Here is a 14,324-nt window from a genome sequence, read left to right on the forward strand (position 1 = left end):
AGACATATTTACTCAAGAGATCTTTTTCATAACAGTGTCCTGTCACACACACATTTTTCTTTAAGACTTCTTTAAACTTATGTACACAAATCTGGAAGAAAAAATAAATACAGAATGTACTAGGTGTTCACTTATAGTTATGAGAGCACTTGTTAGCACACAGAGGAATCTACACAACACATACTTGCTCCTAAGCCTCGGGAGACAGTTTATTTAGACAGCCCATCTGCTTTCAAACGCCATAAGCCCAACGGGAATATCAAATATGGTTGCAGTCGTACTGAGAACATCCTATACAAACACACTTTAAAAGTAATTACACATGTGGAGCACATAATAATAATTGTTTGGTTTTGTCCAGACAATGAAGGTAAAGGGGGTTCAATGTGGTTTTCCCTATTGACTTTCATTATACTGTATGTACAAAAACATTCTGTAAAATATCTTCTTTTATGTTCCACAGAAGAGAGAAAGTCATTCAGGGTTAGAACAACATGAGGGGGAGTAAAAGATTATCATTTTAGGTGAACTATAATTTCTTGTAATCCCTTTAAACTAAACTGTTTCCCAGAAAAACAGGATTATGACCATACATTTTAATAATAAGAGTTATAAAGCTTGAAAACAACATCTAAGGTCTCAGGTGCTACGCTTGGCCCCTGGCTCCCTCAAGCGCGCTCCGAATTCCAGCAGTGCTACGCAGGCTACTCGTACTGTTTCACAGCAGATGTAAATCAGATGGTAAGACAGGCCATATGCTGAAGTTTATACGTCTCCCCGCTGACTGGAGTACACTCATCTGGAACTGATCCGACTCTGACCGCGCATAATCTGAGAGGTTACAGCCCTCTGACCTCAAAGATGATCTGTTTGTTTTAGGGCTGTTGCATCAGCCCCGGGAATGTGTTTGCTTTAGCTGAGGGAGATGGATGGACGATACGGGTCCATAAAGGGGTTGCGTGATTTACAGAGGACAGACCTCTTTAAGAGGAAGAAACAGGAAGAGGCTGTTTAATCGCTCTGTTCCAAAACCTATAGTGCGCATTTTTAAGGCATCATAGACAAGCTCCTACGCAAATGCTGGTTCAGAAGGAAAGCAGCATAATTACTCTTCCTTCTAAAATCCCTTCTTTTGGCCAAATTATAAGGCAGCAGCTCATTTGTTTATTGTGGAGAAAGCAATCCCAGAATGGCACTGTGACAAGCTCAGAGAAAACGTTTTTTTTTTTTTTTACAGAGGCGAGAGAGAAATTAATTAGCCTATAAATATACTTCAGTACTACAAAACCATATTTGGTCACATAGTTTAGTGTCCAATTCTCACTATTAACTATTAATTTTGGCTCAACAAACTCATAGTTAGGGTGAATTCAGATTGATTGGGACACTTATTCCAATCACAATGCTGCTTTAATTAATAGTAAGTCAGGTTTAGCTATTTGGGTAGGATTATGGCCATGTAGAATCAGTCATTAATATGTATTTTATAAGTACTAATAAACAGCCAATATTCAAGTAACATGCATGCTGATAAGCAACTTATTAGTGCGAATTGGACCCTAAGTTAAAGTGTTACCTTATATTTATTATAAAGTTCAGTATGACGTGCCCACCCACATTACAAACTTAGATTTAAGAAAAAAGTACTTTAAAATTAGACCAAGATTGTAGAATGTATACTCAACGTCTTTAATGAGGTAAAGAACAACAATCCTTTTACAAATTAAAAATGGCAGATAAAACTATTGATTTAAGGATGATAATTGTATATACAAAGTATATACAATATATTAATATAGTAGTTTGAGAGCATGGCAAAATGACTTCAGTGCTTCATGGGAGTGGGTGGGCACTAAAGAGTGTTTTTTTTTTTTTTTTACCAAGAATAAAAACAAACAAAAACAGCTTTAACAAAAGCATATACTATTAATTAATAATCTCAAATCTAGTAGACAATAGACCTTTCTTTAAAGGTATACAAGTTCAAAATATATTTCCCTATAGAGAAAATGGATACGATTTGTATTTCTGGAACTGGACTGTTCTATTCTGTTGTTAGCATAGCGACATGCTAACAGCAAACTGGAGCTGTGTCCCTGTTCTTCATCCTTCGAAGAAAGCAGACTTCAAAGGCCATGCCTTCGAAGTCCAAACTGAACATTGTTATATTGGGCAGTCCAGCCTACGGAGGATTGCTCTTTTTCAACTAGTGTTAGTACTGGACTTTTTTGAAAGTTATATAGCCTATTCAAATGTCTGGAAGCAAAACAGGGAATCTGTCTAAATATGTTCACCATGGTCCATTTATGTACATAAACAAACTATCTATAAAATCTCATCTGGTCACTAATTAAACAGCTTTAAAGTTTAAGTTAAAACCTATTACTTATATTTAAAAGAGTAATCTCTTCATTTTGTATTTTTCTTATTTTTTTTTATTTCAGGGTAGTCTAGGCTGTGGAGGATCTAATCATTCTATCCTTCGCAATCCAGGAAATAAAGGTCGTATTTGTAGGCCACATCGGAATGAGCTTTCAAATTTGACAGCATTCTCCATGCTTTTCTTCTCCATTTGATGCTTTGGGCCTTTGCATCTTAATGGGGCACAGATAGAAGAAATAATAGCAAGAATACTAAAAATGCACATTTACAAACGTAGCTAACCAGATTAACTGCAAAGTACAAACAAAATTGTGTAGTCACCCTTTAGAGAGAGTGAAGAAGGTCAAAATAAATTGTGTAGAGCAAGAAAGAAAGATAAAATGAAAGAAAAAAAGTCACAGAAAGACATCAAGTTCATCAGACAGCACCTAATGGACAGACAAAGGCCATAAGACACACACGTCCAGGTCATTAGTTGAGCCTCACTGACCCGTAAGGTCAAGTCTAAAGAAGCAGAACTGCTCTCATCTTATCATTAACTTACAGTCCATTTATTTTCAAATATTAACATAATTTACTTTTTTTCCCCCTGGCAATGACCATATTACCTTCAGCGGTTAGCTGAACAGTAACCTTAACTAATCTTAAAGTATGTATTTTCATTAATACGGTGCACTATGTATGCTTCTGATGATAGAGGAATTGTACAATTATTTTCCTAAAACTACTGTTTAGCTGTTATAGTTTTTCCAGAGCCATGGCTCCATGTATAGCTGACGACAGCTCTTTATTCTTGGGTGTGCCACCCGTGCATCATCCAAGAAGGTCAAACCGCAAACCTCTCCAGTCCACAGTGGTTTCCCTCGCTGCCCATTTCAGTCCAACACATACTCACACACACACTTTAAACTATTCAACATGTCTAAACTCTCCAGAAACATAAGAGCAATATATATTATTTGGTCATATTAATTTTGTCCTCCTGCCCATGGTGAAGGAAATGAAACTAAAGCCGGGTGCACACTGCAATTTTGTCCACGAGTTTGGCCGTCGGAGACAAATTTAGCAAATCCTAAAAGATTCCTCTGATCCTAGGCTAAAATCTGAAGTCTTAAAAATGTTCACCGACAACTGATTAATGGCCAATGCGATCACATTTTACTTCTGGCAGTGTCAGAAGATTTGCCCAACAGTCCTGCAGTGTGACTTCTCCTATGACGCCTGTCAAAATGTCTTACTTTTTCAAGATAAACCTTTACCACAACGAGCGCTAGAGATTTATTTGATAGCCACCATTTCAATCCTGCATGTAATGCAGCTCACAGTCACCGAACGCGATTGATTGATGATAAAAAAGCATCAATCCTACAGTCTGACAATGAATGACATCTTATATCTTGCAGTGTGACATGGCTCAGAGCGAGGATCATGTTCGTACATTTTGACAAGGAACAATCGTAAAGGACTATTATACATTGCACAGTGTGCACCCAAGCTGGTATAAAAGCAGTCAGAATATTTATTTTTTTATATAGCACACTGTGACTGAAGATAAAACATTTGCTGTGTTATTCTTATGTGCCGCTGATGTTCTTCCATTCACAGTGTAGGTTGTTTCCCACACAAACAAAGAATATTTCTTTTGGCAAAGTAGGCCTATGTACCTGTAAAACTGGTTTGTTAATGACAATACTAAATGGGTATGTGCACGCACACATGCAAACCTTGTTTTCTTTTGGCTTATAATCCGTTCTGAATGTGTGCTCTTATTTTACTACCAGTTAGATATTTCGTTATTCATTATGAAGTAGATCTGTTAAACAAAGATCCATTTGAGGGAAACACAGACTGGTGGTCGAATCATTTATTATTGGTGTTACACAAATCAAGCAGCAGAATTATGGGGTGCACTGGCCAGACCTCCAATCAATCTATATATTTCCATCCAAACCAATACTAAACCTTCACAAATTAATTTAGTGATAATTATATTCACATATGTATATACTTAAAAAACAATTTCAATTTTCACGTATAAAAAGACAACTTAAAAACTAACAAGATTTAGTGCAAAGGCAGAAACAGTAAAAAACAAAAACAACTATTGTTTTTATTTTACAACTTTCATTACAAAAAATAGTGAGGTTAGAGATGCGTGTCTGCGATGGGAATCCGCCGCAGCTCTACGATCTGAGAGTTAGCCACACTGCCTCCATCATGACTGCCGTGGATTGACTCGTTGTCACTCACGTTAAGGCCAGAACCTGTGTGTAGATAAACCATTATTCACAAATTCTGGTCTCTTCCAGAGAAATGTCTCGGTTACGTATGTAACCCTCGTTCCCTGAAGGAGGGAACGGAGACTTATGTCGGACTTAGACCGATGAATTGGGATCCCAATTCGTCGGCCTAAGTCAGACGTACGTCGAACGTATATATATATATATATATATATATATATATATATATATATATATATATATATATATATATATATATATATATATATATATATACGTACGTCGTATATACGTATATTGGGCCTATATATATATTGGGCATATATATATATATATATATATATATATATATATATATATATATATATATATATATATATATATATATATATAGTACAGGCCCAAAGTTTGGAAACATTACTATTTGTAATGTTTTTGAAAGAAATTTCCTTTGCTCATCAAGCCTGCATTTATTTGATCAAAAATACAGATTTTTTTTTTTTTTAATGTTAATATATTATTACAATTTAAAATATTTGGTTTTCAATTTATTATACTTTAAATTATCATTTATTTCTGTGATGCAAAGCTGAATTTTCAGGATCGTTAGTGTCACAGTCTTCAGTGTCACATGTGACGTCCAGTCTATCATGTGATAGATCCTTCCGACATCATTCTAATATTCTGAATAATTATGAGCGTTGGAAACAGTTCTGCTGCCTAATATATTTGATGAATAAAAGGTTAAAAAAAACTGCATTTATTCAAAATGAAAACATTTTCAAATAATATAAATCTCCTTTACTATCAATTTTTATCCATTTAACACATCCTTGCTAAATAAAATTATTGATATATTTCACACACACACACACACACACACACACACACACACACACACACACACACACACACACACACACACACACACACACACACACACACACACACACACACACACACAAAAAAAAAAAAAAATAAAAAATATATATATATATATATATATATATATATATATATATATATATATATATATATATATATATATATATATATATATATATATATATATATATATATATATATATATATCGCTATGGATCTGTAAGGATTTAGGTGCATTTTTGGAGAAAGGGATGTACCAGTTTTTAAGGCAAATATGAGGTCATCAAACTCCTGTGACTCCTCGTCCTGCACCAGATTAGTGTTGATGAACCCTCCTTCTGTGATGTAGGCCTCGTCCTGAGGACTCTGTTTGAAAACACTGCTGGGTTGACTGCCAGGCCTCAGTGAAGCTCTCTCCCAGTCGGCAGAGATCTGCAAAACATAACAAAAAAGGGTCTTTAGATGTCAGAAAAAGCAAACAACTACCATTTTTCCAAGTTTCTCCAAATTTAAAATGACTTTTGTAGTTCTTCTAGTCTGTGTACCCAGTCTGAGCTTAAATGACCCACACAAATCAGCCTTGAATTCACCGGCGTGTCTGGTGCAGGGGTCATTCAGAGGTCACGAAGGCTTGGATGTCTATAGAGTTTTACTGGGTTTGAGGGGTGAGCAAGAGTTCACAAGCATTCAGATGTTTTGTAATGAATTGAAATTAATTTTGGTATAGATAAGGATGACATTTTTATATGTGAGGGAAAATAAATAACATTACAAAAAGTTATTTGTTTTAAATAAATTCATCAACAACAAAAAAAGGGAAAAAAAGTGTTAGGTTTCTGCAAAAATATTAAGCAGAACAACTTATCTGCATCAACAATGATACAAATAAGAAATGTTTATAAGTATACTTACAAATCATATGCAAACTATTAGTTTTTAATTTATTCCACAGTATTGGAGTCACTACATTTTTACAATATTAATAGGCTAGTGTGTTCCTCAATAATTGTCATTGTAATTAATAAAATATTGTTTAATTAGTTAAAAAAGGACAATCCAGTTAATTAAATAATTTGATAATTTGATATTCATTTTTCTAAACTTGACTGACAAAGACTTGATGGGCCAAACAATAATTATTCATAAATTCTCACATTATCAACCCAGTGAGACCTACAGTTCCATTAAAGCAACAATGAAACAATGAACAATACAATATAACGCCCGTTTCACACATACTCCGTCTGCAGTGCGTGTGCGGTGTGTGTTGCGTGTGCGTTGCAGGAGCCCCACACTCTGTAGTGCTCTCACATATGCTGCGTTTGCAGTCCGCAAATGATCCGCTTTTACATACCACAAACACAGCATTTATTAATGATTTTTTTATTTAAAATCCAAAAGTTGTTACTGAACATGGCTCGTCAGAATTGGAATTCTCTTTGTTTACTCTTTCTTAGAAGTCAGGTTAACGTAGCCTACAAGCTAAACAACATTTTTTTCAATTAATTAATTCATATATATATACTTTAGATTTAGCTCACACAAGAAGCAAAACATTTAAACATAGGTTATAGCCTTAAATCACAACCATTTTAAATTAGAATCTTACAATAGGCTATTCAGCCGACTCTCGTCTTTTCTTTCGTTTTTATACCCTTTAAAAAGAAATCCTGCAGGTCAAAAAGAACTTTGCTTTTCACATCCAAGAAAGTACGAGTGCTCTCCGTTATGACAATTTGTTTTACCTAAATGCCAGATAAGGTGTCGTTTTGTTGCTTTACTTGAGAAAAAAAGCCATGTGTTGACTTTGAAGCAAGAGTATATTTTAAATGATATGCATCTGTGGTGAAATTACTAGATTTTCGCGTCAGTACATGTTTATTTTAATGCGAACAATGTTCTATCACTTTAATGCAGCAATGTAGCGCAGCAAAAAATAGACTCGGTACGAAAACGATCCGTGCACTGCTGCAGACGCAACGCACCTGGAACGGACTGACGGACCGCATCCGCGTGCAGTGTGAAAGCTGTCCTCCGTTAACATGGGTACGGAAAAAAATACGCACCGCACACGCACTGCAGACGGAGTATGTGTGAAACGGGCCTAACACTGCACTCTTTAGTAATAGCTTCACCATGGCTGTTTTGGGACATATTGCTTTATATTTCAAACATTTTTGATATTATGTTGTTATCCCACTTATGCCGAGTTCACATTACCCGATTTTAGTCCTGATTTTGACTCGCCGACAGGTTTTCCAAAATCGCAGACAAATGCAGGAAATCGTAGGCAAATCGGTGCTCGTGCACGCGAGTGAAAATCACGCACTGTGAATGATCAAAGATGCGATCGAAGAGAATCGTAGACAAGTCAAGATATTTGGCATGCTAACATCGGGACATGTCGGCGATTCAAACTCCTGCTGTGTGAAATGTGTTCTGACTGAAAAAATACATCGGCGATGACATACAGCCAATGAGAGAGAGAGATACAGGGCCGTGGGAGGTTCAGGGAGGAGTTAAAAACCTGAATATCAGTGTTTTAATAGATAGATTTACAATTCTATCAAACAGAAACAAAGCCCAAACATTTGCAAATCCAGCCACTGCAGCACATTGCAAAATAATTTATTTACCTCAAACTCTCCACTGAAAACCCTAATAAGTTTATTGAACTCAATTGATTTGAGTAAACGCGTTCCCTCAATTCAATTGAGTAATGGAGTCTCCCAAAACTTGTATATTTAAGCTCACTTAACTTGGTGCTCACGTTCACTGTACTTAAATTGTTAAGTTCACCAAACTGGGTACACCAGAAGTTCAGTATACCATGCTGGGTACAACCAATCAAAACTTCACCATGCATTGCAGCATGAATAAATTATACATCTGAATTGTGACACATTTTCTTTGATTCTTACTATTTGCTTTTACTTTCGCTCTTTTGTTCTGATGTTTTTGTAGCTTGTTTTATGTTCACAGTTGATCTGTTTATCGGATAAAAAAAAAAAAAAAAAATATTGTCACTATTGTAGAGATTCATACACGGATTCCTTTTGATGTCTGTGCCTGTCTAACTAATGCCGTAGATTTAAACATTTTGTGCACAAAAAAAATAAAATAATAAATTGTTCGATTACCACAAGAGTAAAGAATGTCATGGAAATTTGTATTAATATTTCATTAGACTCTGCATGAGATCCGGGATTCTGCCAGCACATGATGATGTTATCATCGTCAATGATTAAACAACATCACTTGATGATATTTCTCTTGACTTTGTGTTTCTTCCCAAATGTGTCTCACAAACACAAAACAGCCAGAGAAATGTTATATTATAATATTATACAGTAAAGGGTCAAGAGCCCAACTAAAGCAAACACTTATCTCCATCATGGTGACTTCCAGTGAAACTATTTTTTCATTAAAACAGAAATAAAGTAAATCTGGTTAGTTTTAAGTTAGTTCACATATTATTATTATTATTTTTAGTAACTTACGAATTTTTACTTACCGATTTTAAGATTGCACACAATTAAAAAGTCTCCATCTTAATTTGAATCAGCAACAGAAAAGGACCGCCTTTTGTAAATGTCCTCCAATCAGTGAATTAGTTCTTGTTGCCAGACAGAACTCATTGCATGGCCAATCACATCAAAGCAAGACCAGAGTGAGCTATTTTAATTAATTATGATTTTGAGTTCATTCAACTTGAAATCTTAAGTTTATGTATTTTGTAGGTTAATAAGTTATACTAACTTATATTTTTGAGTTTTTGGACTAAACTAGTAATATTTAGTCAAGATTACTTGATTTGTTTGAGTAAAGACAACATTAGGGTTTACAGTGTCTTTGCAGACACAATCCTTGCTCCCTGTGTCCCCACAACAATTTCCTCCTTCATATTTTTTTATTATTAATTTGTCTCCTTTTCACTGCAATTTAGTGCACAGACAATTTGGACAGCAAACTTTCTGCAGTTTATTATTTTTAATAACAATTCCAGTCTTACACGAGAACTCCAGTCAGACGCATGTGTGATCTCGAGTTGTTTACTTGTCACCTCACACGCGTGTTTGGTTGGGAATGTTGGGAAACGTAGTTTGCGCTCTGGAGAGAGAGAGTTGTCGGGGATTGTTACAGTGATGCAGTGTGAACCCTCATGTTGCTGATCCATCGTGCAGCATGAACACAGCAGTGACTGAATGCTACCCCAGATGGTCATGCAGTGTGAAAAGAGCAATGACGAGTTTGAAAATTGTGCAGTCTGAACTCAGCGTAACAGTCATGTGGCCATCTTTGGTAATATAAAACAAACTCTTTACCAGTAGACTCATATAAGGGACACAGCAAACAAAAATAGTTGACCTGTCTTGAAGAGGCAGTGATATTTATCACACTAACCTTCTGACTTCATCTTGTGACATAAATCTACTCTTTCACTCATTTTAATCATCAAAGCAAAGAACAATTAGACCTATTAGGCATTGTGAAACGGTACATCTGGCCTGCCCTCCCTTTAATGTGCTTCCTAATGGCAATGGCTTCATTTCCTTTGTTTTTCCCAGGAGGATGGAGGGAGAGGCCGGTCCGGTCCCCCATGTCCCAGGCACCTCATTCTGTTACAATAGCCCATCAACACCGTCCTGTAATCAGAACAGAATGTACGCTGGGTGAACTGAGCACCACCAGGCACCTACTCATGTCTGTTTAAAGAGTCTGAGAAGACGGCCACCCCTTTCCTCTCTCCGCCGGTCTCCTCCTCCCCACCCAGCGGTCTCTTGTCTCGAGGCCACATGTGACACTACGAGCCGTTTTAAGCCAGAAGTCACTCTCATGAACAAAACAGGATTACTTAAGTTCCCCTAAGTCTGCACTAGAGGTCAAAAACTATAGTCTTGGCACAATATTATTGATGCTGAAGTATCAATACAAAATTCAGTGTGTAGCATCAAATGATTTAACTAAGCGGACAATGTTTTAAGAATGCATTGGCTTTAGTTAAATAAATAAATATATTGACAATTGCAAGCCTTATTGCAACAATTTTTCTCTTTGATAGAAGTTTTATCCCATTTCTGGAGAATGAACTTAACCCAGACCTCTTCATTTGCACCCACACACTGAAAAGGCATGCACTGATAGCAAAAACAAAAAGTAACGAAAAGTAGGCTGAACTATATAGAAGTTGAACAGAGCACAGATTCAAGTTTTTACTCTAAGATTTTGTGTTTTATTATGATGCAACAACCGTAAATGTAAATGTACCAAACTAAAAAAAATAATAATATAATGATAATTATAGACTTTTCAACACAGTTATGTCCTGTTTTTCATTTAGTTTTTTTTTCCAGATAAATTGGGACAGTGTTCTTTTATTAATTCCTTAAAGGAAGTGTATGTAAGATTGTGGCCAAAACTGGAATTGCAATCACTTTCAAATGATTGTAGAGCGGTGTATCCCTTCCCTCTCCCCCTCCCCCCTGACTCGAGGTTGCCAGATAAGCTGCAGGATCCAGCAGGAACGTGTATAGCTGCAGCTGTGGAAACTAGAGGACTGCACACTGCACAGGCAGACTGTGACCAACCGCAACAATCACCAGATTACAGTACGTCACTTCTCAGAAATCCAACAACCAACGGACACTGATCCAACAAAACCCGGTGAATGCGTCTGTCGTCGTTGGTTGGCCTATGTCATTGCAGTTTGAATTAGTCTTAAATTGGTCAAGCTGGATTTCTGCACACTGGTAAAGTAAATAATTTGTTACTGGTTCAAATCTGCTCATTCTCATCACCATCAACTAGTAGTCAAGATGATTCATCATCTAAATAAGCTTGGACTGACTAATAACCACAAATTACCTATAATAATCATAAACTGCTCAAGCTAGAAATAATGGGTATGGTAACACATAGAATACCGTTGGAAGTATTGTACGAAATGTTTCATTAACCTGATGAAAGTATGATGACCAATGCTCATAATCCATTAGAAAAGTTTTAAAGAGTATCTCGCTCTATGCCTGGAAGCTGCTTTCCAAGATAATCTACTGTAACACATATAGGCAAAATAAAATAGTTAAAACTAAAAACAAAGCAAATAATTAAATGTTATCAATAAATAAATAAAAGAGGTTAAGATTCTGCAGTAAATTAGATTGTTTGCTCAACATTTAAATAGTCTGGTTCAGAGTTTGCTGTAAGTTGGTTCAGTAGGGTTCAGAGTTCATTCGTTTCTCTAAAACCTTTCACCTCCCTCAGCCTCAGCTGTCTAGATTTATATATGTGCATTTATGCAGCAGCATATCTTGCATGCTAATAGAATTGTATCTGTGTATTTATTGGCAGTAGCAAGTCCATACTTAGAAGCAGCCACAGCGTATAGCAGATGTAGTTTTTCCAAGACCAAATACTTAAAGGAACACAGGGACTTTTGGGACTTTAGCTTATTCACTGTATCCCCCAGAGTTAGATAAGTCCATACATACCATCGTCATCTCCATGCGTGCCATAACACTGTGTGACGTATACGCAAGACTAGCTTTGCACAAAGACTGGTAAATGCTCCATCTAATCTACTGCTCAATAAGGGACAAAATAACGAAAACATTTTCCTATATATATGTACGTTGTGATGTGTATAGTTACATTGTGTACTAAGACTGACAGAATATTGATATACGTACGGATATCGGAATATCATTGTGCCGCTGCATTCATGCAATGGTAGCAAAGTTCCCTGATTATTACGCAGGAATGAGAGTGTAGTTCCTAGTCAACTCGGTCTAGAAAATTACAACCTTTCATTTTCCGTCAGTCTTAGCACTAATAACAGCTTGGACTGCAGGAAACTGAGATATTTTCTTTATAAATATGTCCTCTAAAAGCCTTTCTTGATCTCTGCCGATCTTTCCCATGCAGCCTGTGCTCTCTCCTCCTAACCTCCTGTACACCCTCTTTCCCGGATCTGTGAAACGTTTACATTGAGGGCTCAGAGGAATGTGAGCTTCTACACCAGGCCTCTTTATTGCATAACACTTTCACAGTCCGTGTGTGTGTGAGCAGACCTGGTGAACAAAAACAGGTCTGAGAATCCTCTGCCTTTGGCCTGAGGATGATAAATAGGTGCTTTTGCAAGCGCACATAAATCTTAATGCAACCAATGCAATGTTAGAAGTAGATGTGTGGTATGAAATGCTGTCATATGCCACTGCCAAATAAAACATGTGCAACAACTGATCATAAGGAACCCTCAGTGACTGACGCACCTCTTCCATGGCACTGATGAGGTTCTGAGTGGACTTGCTGATTTCTCCTCCACCGACGGTAGCGGCACCGGTGCTCTGATACATGGAGTCTGGGCTGCCGTGGCCATTCATCTCCACGGTGTAGGTTGCCTTAGCTGGCCAGAAGACCTGACTATGCATGATGAAGTATACGGAAAACACATACAGACCCTGGAAAAAAAAAAAAATCACAAATTAGAAGAGCTCAACACAGTCACACAAGATGAATTTAGTTATTTCCTCTATTCTGTAGAGGGAAGTAATGCAGGATCGCTATTTTATTCTAGGCGACATTAAATGTTTGGAACTACGCATTAACTCTTTACTATGTATCAGCATTTAGAACCACAAACAGAAATCCAAACAGATGGAGGAAAAGGCTAATATAAAAGTCTTTCAGGAGCAACAGATTAGTTCACTTCAAAATGAAAATGTCCTGATATTTTACTCACTCTCATCTCATCCAAGATGTTCATGTCTTTCTTTCTTCAGTCGAAAAGGAAATACGTTTTTGAGGAAAACATTCCAGGATTTTTCTCCCTACCATTGACTTTCATGGCAACCAAAATGTTGAAGGTCCAAATCAATGCAGCTTCAAAGCGTGTCAAAAGGCTTCAATGGCTATGCCGCGGTCCCAGACGAGGAATATGGTCTTATCTCGAGAAACGATCATTCATTTTCAAAATTGAAGTTTTTTTTTTATTGTTTTGCTAGAAAAGACCCTATTCCTCAGCTGACATCGTGCAGAGCCTCTGAAGCCCTTGGAAGTGCTTTGAAACTGCATTGATTTGGACCTTCAACATTTTATTTGCAATGGAAGTCAATGGTGGGGAGAAAAATCCTGGATGTTTTTCCTCACAGTATCTTCTTTTTGACTGAAGAAATAAAAACATGAACATCTTGGATAAGATGGGGATGAGCAAAATATCAGGAAATTTCCATTTTGAAGTGAACTAATCCTTTAAAGTGTCCATTTGTTTAACATTCCAAATGTGTTTGAGGAACTACTCAAAAAGAACAAACATCATTAGGTCTTCAATTCCAGATGACATTTTGTAACAGCATGACATCATTTCCCTCCCTCTGACATCATTGTCAATGAGGGTCTGTCCAACTGTGAATGATAGTCAGTAGCACCCAACCGAATATTGCTGTACACACACTCTTGCCAAATATCTCATGAACACCAGAAATGTCGTAACAAATGTGACATGTGGGTGACAGATTGCAGGTGAAGCTAAAATGTGAGGGGAAAAGTGCTGAGCTTTTGGTAATACAGAAAATGGAACTATAATGAGAACGTTTCCGAGGAATAAAGACAGGTGGTGAAAAATGTGATGAGCTTTTGCATTCCATTACTTGTTTAGAATGGGAAATATAAGTTATGAGAAAAGAGAATAATGTTTAAATCATGTTTTAAAACACTGCCCACAATCATCTCATTTTTAACACACTCAAGTTTGTTTTAATTAAATAACAGGCAATGATTTTGACATGAGTGAAACTTGAAGCTGGCAAACAAATACAT

General features: G+C 36.6%; 1 protein-coding gene across 1 annotated transcript in view; it reads right to left on the reverse strand.

Annotated features, from left to right (window-relative positions):
- Positions 1–4,231: 4,231 nt before the first annotated feature.
- The window catches only part of adgrv1 (adhesion G protein-coupled receptor V1), a 195,036-nt gene continuing 184,943 nt past the window's right edge, over positions 4,232–14,324 (reverse strand). Inside the window, exons 88-90 of the mRNA XM_067438222.1 lie at positions 12,779–12,967; positions 5,765–5,939; positions 4,232–4,646 (exon numbers count right to left, since the gene is read on the reverse strand). Of these exons, the coding sequence (XP_067294323.1) occupies positions 4,528–4,646; positions 5,765–5,939; positions 12,779–12,967 (483 nt within the window). The 3' untranslated portion in view covers positions 4,232–4,527. The remainder of the gene's footprint in view (positions 4,647–5,764; positions 5,940–12,778; positions 12,968–14,324) is intronic.

The sequence above is a fragment of the Pseudorasbora parva genome, chromosome 3 (assembly GCF_024679245.1).
Source record: "Pseudorasbora parva isolate DD20220531a chromosome 3, ASM2467924v1, whole genome shotgun sequence".
In the NCBI taxonomy this organism is placed as follows: Eukaryota; Metazoa; Chordata; class Actinopteri; order Cypriniformes; family Gobionidae; genus Pseudorasbora; species Pseudorasbora parva.